The 7500-nt window shown below is 49.0% G+C and overlaps 1 protein-coding gene across 1 annotated transcript in view; it reads left to right on the forward strand.

The window, feature by feature from the left end:
• The window catches only part of LOC311114587 (hormonally up-regulated neu tumor-associated kinase homolog A-like), a 26032-nt gene that overhangs the window by 3612 nt on the left and 14920 nt on the right, over positions 1-7500 (forward strand). Inside the window, exons 2-5 of the mRNA XM_084189827.1 lie at positions 1397-1539; positions 2274-2423; positions 2865-2920; positions 7418-7500. The exon at positions 7418-7500 is cut by the window's right edge and continues 53 nt beyond it. Coding sequence (XP_084045953.1) covers positions 1397-1539; positions 2274-2423; positions 2865-2920; positions 7418-7500 — 432 coding nt within the window. The remainder of the gene's footprint in view (positions 1-1396; positions 1540-2273; positions 2424-2864; positions 2921-7417) is intronic.

The raw sequence follows: 7500 nt of genomic DNA on the forward strand, positions 1-7500 counted from the left end.
ACTCTCCATCTCCCCCAGTATACCCCCACTCTCCATCTCCCCTCCCCCAGTATACCATCACTCTCCATCTCCCCTTCCCCAGTATACCCCCACTCTCCATCTCCCCTTCCCCAGTATACCATCACTCTCCATCTCCCCCAGTATACCCCCACTCTCCATCTCCCCTCCCCCAGTATACCCCCACTCTCCATCTCCCCTCCCCCAGTATACCCCCACTCTCCATCTCCCCCAGTATACCCCCACTCTCCATCTCCCCTCCCCCAGTATACCCCCACTCTCCATCTCCCCTCCCCCAGTATACCCCCACTCTCCATCTCCCCTCCCCCAGTATACCCCCACTCTCCATCTCCCCTCCCCCAGTATACCCCCACTCTCCATCTCCCCTCCCCCAGTATACCCCCACTCTCCATCTCCCCTCCCCCAGTATACCCCCACTCTCCATCTCCCCTCCCCCAGTATACCCCCACTCTCCATCTCCTCTCCCCCAGTATACCCCCACTCTCCATCTCCTCTCCCCCAGTATACCCCCACTCTCCATCTCCCCTCCTCCAGTATACCCCCACTCTCCATTCTTCTTTGTTGTCATTCAACAAAGGACGACTCGTTTTCATGCATTTTTTCATTGAGAAATACTGCAAACATCTTAATTAAATGTAAAATTGCGTGACTAAGATCTCCTCTAGTGTTATAGTGTGTTAGGCATGCTGGAGCCAGCTGCTGTAGTGGCAGAGACCAGGACAGGTTACTATATACAGGATGGCCTCTCTCTCTCTCTCTCTCTCTCTCTCTCTCTGTCTCTCTCTGTCTCTGTCTCTGTCTCTGTCTCTGTCTCTGTCTCTGTCTCTCTCTCTCTGTCTCTCCTGGTCCATTCTCCATGGGTATAGTTGTTAATGATATCATATCTCACAGAGTGGAGTGGTCAGGCTGCCCTGTGTCTACAGTCTGGGGTCTAGACTCTCTAACTGTAAGTCGCTCTGGACAAGAGCGTCTGCTAAATGACTAAAATGTAAATGAATCAGTTTAGTAACACCTGGGCTTGGAGCGAAAAGGGTAGCTCTCCAGGAACACAGTTGGGCAACTCTGGTCTAGGGTCTAGACTGATCTTATTATTTTTTCCCTCCCTCCTTCTCTCCTTCTCTCCTTCCTTCCCTCCCTCCTTCCCTCCCTTTCTCCTTCCTTCCTTCCCTCCCTCCCTCCCTCCCTCCCTCCCTCCCTCCCTCCCTCCCTCCCTCCCTCCCTCCTTCTCTCCCTCCCTCCCTCCCTCCTTCCCTCCCTCTCGCCTTCCCTTCCTCTCTCCTTCTCTCCTTCCCTCCCTCTCTCCTTCCCTCCCTCCTTCCTTCCCTCCCTCCTTCCTTCCTTCCCTCCCTCCCTCCCTCCTTCCCTCCCTCTCTCCCAGGTTGCAGTAAAGGTGATAGATAAGAGGAAGGCGAAGAAGGACTCGTATGTGACTAAGAACCTCCGTAGAGAGGGTCACATCCAACAGATGATCAGACACCCCAACATCACCCAGCTGCTGGACATCCTGGAGACTGAGAACAGGTACTATACGATACGATACGATACGATACTATACTATACTATACTATACTATACTATACTATACTGTAGACTACTGAACATACTGGAGACTGAGAACAGGTACTATACTATACGATACGATACGATACTATACTATACTATACTATACTGTACTATACTGTAGACTACTGAACATACTGGAGACTGAGAACAGGTACTATACTATACGATACGATACGATACTATACTATACTATACTATACTATACTATACTGTAGACTACTGAACATACTGGAGACTGAGAACAGGTACTATACTATACTATACTATACTATACTATACTGTATACTACTGGACATGCTGGAGACTGAAAACAGGCTCAGTTACTACCAGGTGATGGAGTTGTTACTACCAGGTGATGGAGTTGTGTCCTGTCATCTATCTGTTATCATCAGTTACTACCTGGTGATGGAGTTGTGTCCTGTCATCTATCTGTTATCATCAGTTACTACCTGGTGATGGAGTTGTGTCCTGTCATCTATCTGTTATCATCAGTTACTACCAGGTGATGGAGTTGTGTCCTGTCATCTATCTGTTATCATCAGTTACTACCTGGTGATGGAGTTGTGTCCTGTCATCTACCTGTTATCACCAGTTACTACCTGGTGATGGAGTTGTGTCCTGTCATCTATCTGTTATCATCAGTTACTACCTGGTGATGGAGTTGTGTCCTGTCATCTATCTGTTATCATCAGTTACTACCTGGTGATGGAGTTGTGTCCTGGAGGAAACCTGATGAACCGGATCTACGATAAGAAGAAGCTGGACGAGAGAGAGACGCAGAAATATGTACGTCAGCTGGTGATGGCTGTGGAACATCTACACAGGGCCGGAGTGGTGCACAGGTAAGGGGGAGACACACACACACACACACACACACACACACACACACACACACACACACACGTAGATACACACACACACACACACACACACACACACACACACGTAGATACACACACACGTAGATACACACGTAGATACGCACACACACACACACACACACACACACACACACACACACACACACACACACACACACGTAGATACACACACACACACACGTAGATACACACACACACACACACACACACACACGTAGATACACACACACACACACGGACGCACACAGATCTAGATGCACACAGACGTATACACTCACTCACTCACTCACTCACTCACTCACTCACTCACTCACTCACTCACTCAGAGATATCCATCAAAGTATCAGCATATGATTATTTAGCCACTGCCTGTAAAGTTCTGGACCTCTCTGTGTCTCGCAGGGATCTGAAGATTGAGAACCTGCTGTTGGATGAACAGGAACACATCAAGCTCATAGGTAACTCCACCCCCCAGCCACCGTTTACCTAACTCCACCCCCCAGCCCCCATTTACCTAACTGACCACTGTTTACCTAACTGACCACCGTTTACCTAACTGACCACCGTTTACCTAACTGACCACCGTTTATCTAACTGACCCCGGCTTTGTCTGTGTGTGTTCTTTCATTTCTCTTTTTTATCTAAAAAGGTCAATTCCCACGACAGAAAGAGATGAAGATTGAACTAACTCACTAACCAAACAGACTGACTCAGCCAACAGTAGCTAGGGTTAAAGCAGAGCGTTACCTCTTCCAGAGTAGCAGGGTGGTTCAGGGGAACAGAGCGTTACCTCTTCCAGTGTAGCAGGGTGTTTCAGGGGAACAGAGCGTTACCTCTTCCAGAGTAGCAGGGTGTTTCAGGGGAACAGAGCGTTACCTCTTCCAGAGTAGCAGGGTGGTTCAGGGGAACAGAGCGTTACCTCTTCCAGAGTAGCAGGGTGTTTCAGGGGAACAGAGCGTTACCTCTTCCAGTGTAGCAGGGTGTTTCAGGGGAACAGAGCGTTACCTCTTCCAGTGTAGCAGGGTGTTTCAGGGGAACAGAGCGTTACCTCTTCCAGAGTAGCAGGGTGTTTCAGGGGAACAGAGCGTTACCTCTTCCAGTGTAGCAGGGTGGTTCAGGGGAACAGAGCGTTACCTCTTCCAGTGTAGCAGGGTGTTTCAGGGGAACAGAGCGTTACCTCTTCCAGTGTAGCAGGGTGTTTCAGGGGAACAGAGCGTTACCTCTTCCAGAGTAGCAGGGTGTTTCAGGGGAACAGAGCGTTACCTCTTCCAGAGTAGCAGGGTGTTTCAGGGGAACAGAGCGTTACCTCTTCCAGAGTAGCAGGGTGTTTCAGGGGAACAGAGCGTTACCTCTTCCAGTGTAGCAGGGTGTTTCAGGGGAACAGAGCGTTACCTCTTCCAGTGTAGCAGGGTGGTTCAGGGGAACAGAGCGTTACCTCTTCCAGAGTAGCAGGGTGGTTCAGGGGAACAGAGCGTTACCTCTTCCAGAGTAGCAGGGTGTTTCAGGGGAACAGAGCGTTACCTCTTCCAGAGTAGCAGGGTGTTTCAGGGGAACAGAGCGTTACCTCTTCCAGTGTAGCAGGGTGTTTCAGGGGAACAGAGCGTTACCTCTTCCAGAGTAGCAGGGTGTTTCAGGGGAACAGAGCGTTACCTCTTCCAGTGTAGCAGGGTGTTTCAGGGGAACAGAGCGTTACCTCTTCCAGAGTAGCAGGGTGGTTCAGGGGAACAGAGCGTTACCTCTTCCAGTGTAGCAGGGTGTTTCAGGGGAACAGAGCGTTACCTCTTCCAGAGTAGCAGGGTGTTTCAGGGGAACAGAGCGTTACCTCTTCCAGAGTAGCAGGGTGTTTCAGGGGAACAGAGCGTTACCTCTTCCAGAGTAGCAGGGTGTTTCAGGGGAACAGAGCGTTACCTCTTCCAGTGTAGCAGGGTGTTTCAGGGGAACAGAGCGTTACCTCTTCCAGAGTAGCAGGGTGTTTCAGGGGAACAGAGCGTTACCTCTTCCAGTGTAGCAGGGTGTTTCAGGGGAACAGAGCGTTACCTCTTCCAGTGTAGCAGGGTGGTTCAGGGGAACAGAGCGTTACCTCTTCCAGAGTAGCAGGGTGTTTCAGGGGAACAGAGCGTTACCTCTTCCAGAGTAGCAGGGTGTTTCAGGGGAACAGAGCGTTACCTCTTCCAGTGTAGCAGGGTGTTTCAGGGGAACAGAGCGTTACCTCTTCCAGTGTAGCAGGGTGTTTCAGGGGAACAGAGCGTTACCTCTTCCAGAGTAGCAGGGTGTTTCAGGGGAACAGAGCGTTACCTCTTCCAGAGTAGCAGGGTGTTTCAGGGGAACAGAGCGTTACCTCTTCCAGAGTAGCAGGGTGTTTCAGGGGAACAGAGCGTTACCTCTTCCAGTGTAGCAGGGTGTTTCAGGGGAACAGAGCGTTACCTCTTCCAGAGTGTTTCAGGGGAACAGAGCGTTACCTCTTCCAGTGTAGCAGGGTGTTTCAGGGGAACAGAGCGTTACCTCTTCCAGAGTAGCAGGGTGTTTCAGGGGAACAGAGCGTTACCTCTTCCAGAGTAGCAGGGTGTTTCAGGGGAACAGAGCGTTACCTCTTCCAGAGTAGCAGGGTGTTTCAGGGGAACAGAGCGTTACCTCTTCCAGAGTAGCAGGGTGTTTCAGGGGAACAGAGCGTTACCTCTTCCAGTGTAGCAGGGTGTTTCAGGGGAACAGAGCGTTACCTCTTCCAGAGTAGCAGGGTGTTTCAGGGGAACAGAGCGTTACCTCTTCCAGAGTAGCAGGGGTGTTCAGGGGAACAGAGCGTTACCTCTTCCAGTGTAGCAGGGTGTTTCAGGGGAACAGAGCGTTACCTCTTCCAGAGTAGCAGGGTGTTTCAGGGGAACAGAGCGTTACCTCTTCCAGAGTAGCAGGGGTGTTCAGGGGAACAGAGCGTTACCTCTTCCAGAGTAGCAGGGTGTTTCAGGGGAACAGAGCGTTACCTCTTCCAGAGTAGCAGGGTGGTTCAGGGGAACAGAGCGTTACCTCTTCCAGAGTAGCAGGGTGGTTCAGGGGAACAGAGCGTTACCTCTTCCAGAGTAGCAGGGTGGTTCAGGGAAGTCATTCTTTATTAGTCCCAAATTGGGAAATTGTTTTGCGACAGTTGAGACATGACAATAAACATAAGGAGGGAGGCAGACTGTTGTAAACACAACCCATATTTATGTTTATTTATTTTTCCTTTTGTACTTTAACTATTTGCACATTGTTACAACACTGTATATAGACATAATATGACATTTGAAATGTCTTTATACTTTTGGAACTTTTGTGAGTGTAATGTTTCCTGTTAATATGTATAGTTTATTTCACTTTTGTTTATTATCTATTTCACTTGCTTTGGCAATACCAGTCAAAAGTTTTAGAACACCTACTCATTCAAGGGTTTTTCTTTATTTTTACTATTTTTTACATTGTAGAATAATAGTGAAGACATCAAAACAATGAAATAGCACATATGTTGCAGTCGCAACAACCATCAAGCGCTATGATGAAACTGGCTCTCATGAGGACCGCCACAGGAATGGAAGACCCAGTTACCTCTGCTGCAGAGGATAAGTTCATTAGAGTTACCAGCCTCAGAAATTGCAGCCCAAATAAATGCTTCACAGAGTTCAAGTAACAGACACATCTCAACATCACCTGTTCAGAGGGGACTGTGTGAATCAGGCCTTCATGGTCGAATTGCTGCAAAGAAACCACTACTAAAGGACACCAATAAGAAGAAGAGACCTGCTTGGGCCAAGAAACACGAGCAATGGACATTAGACCGGTGGAAATCTGTAATCTGTCCAAATTGGAGATTTTTGGTTCCAACCGCCGTCTCTTTGTGAGACGCGGTGTGGGTGAGCGTATGATCTCCGCATGTGTAGTTCCCACCGTAAAGTATGGAGGAGGAGGTGTTATGGTGTGGGGGGTGCTTTGCTGGTGACACTGTCTGTGATTTCTTTAGAATTCAAGGCACACTTAACCAGCATGGCTACCACAGCATTCATCCCATCTGGTTTGGGCTTTTTTTGTTTGTTTTACCTTTATTTAACTAGGCAAGTCAGTTAAGAACAAATTCTTATTTACAATGACAGCCTACACTGGCCAAACCCAGACGATGCTGGGCCAATTGTGCGCCGCCCTATGGGACTCCCAATCAGGGCCGGTTATGATACAGTCTGGAATCGAACCAGGGGGTCTGTAGTGACGCCTCAAGCACTGAGATGCAGGGCCTTAGACCGCTGCGCCACTCGGGAGCCCAGGTGGGACTATCATTTGTTTTTCAACAGGACAATGACCCAACACACCTCCAGGCTGTGTAAGGGCTATTTGACCAAGAAAGAGAGTGATGGAGTGCTGCATCAGATGACCTGGCCTCCACAATCCCCTGACCTCAACCCAATTGGATTGGTTTGGGATGAGTTGGACCGCAGAGTGTAGGAAAAGCAGCCAACAAGCGCTCAGCATATGTGGGAACTCCTTCAAGACTGTTGGAAAAGCATTCCAGGTGAAGCTGGTTGAGAGAATGCCAAGAGTGTGCAAAGCTGTCATCAAGGCAAAGGGTGGCTATTTGAAGAATCTCAAATATTAAATATATTTTGATTTGTTTAAAACTTTTTTGGTTACTATATGATTCCATATGTGTTATTTCATAGTTTTGATGTCTTCACTATTATTCTAAAATAGCACAAATAAAGAAAAACCCTTGAATGAGTAGGTGTGTCCAAACTTTTGACTGGTACTGTATGTGTCCCATGTCAATCAAGCCCCTTAAATTGAATTGAACTGTTGAACCAGGAAGGGTTGTAAATAACACACATATCCACCTCTCTCCCCTCCCTCTCCCCTCTCCTCCCCCCTCTCCCCTCCCCTCTCCTCTCCCCCTCCTCCTTCTCTCCCCTCTCTCCCTCCTTCTCTCCCTCCCTCTCCTGTAGATTTTGGTCTCAGTAACTGTGCAGGGATCCTGGGTTATTCGGACCCGTTCAGTACCCAGTGTGGGAGCCCAGCCTACGCTGCT

The sequence above is a fragment of the Coregonus lavaretus genome (genome assembly GCF_964263955.1).
Source record: "Coregonus lavaretus genome assembly, contig: HAP1_SCAFFOLD_251, whole genome shotgun sequence".
NCBI lineage: Eukaryota > Metazoa > Chordata > Actinopteri > Salmoniformes > Salmonidae > Coregonus > Coregonus lavaretus.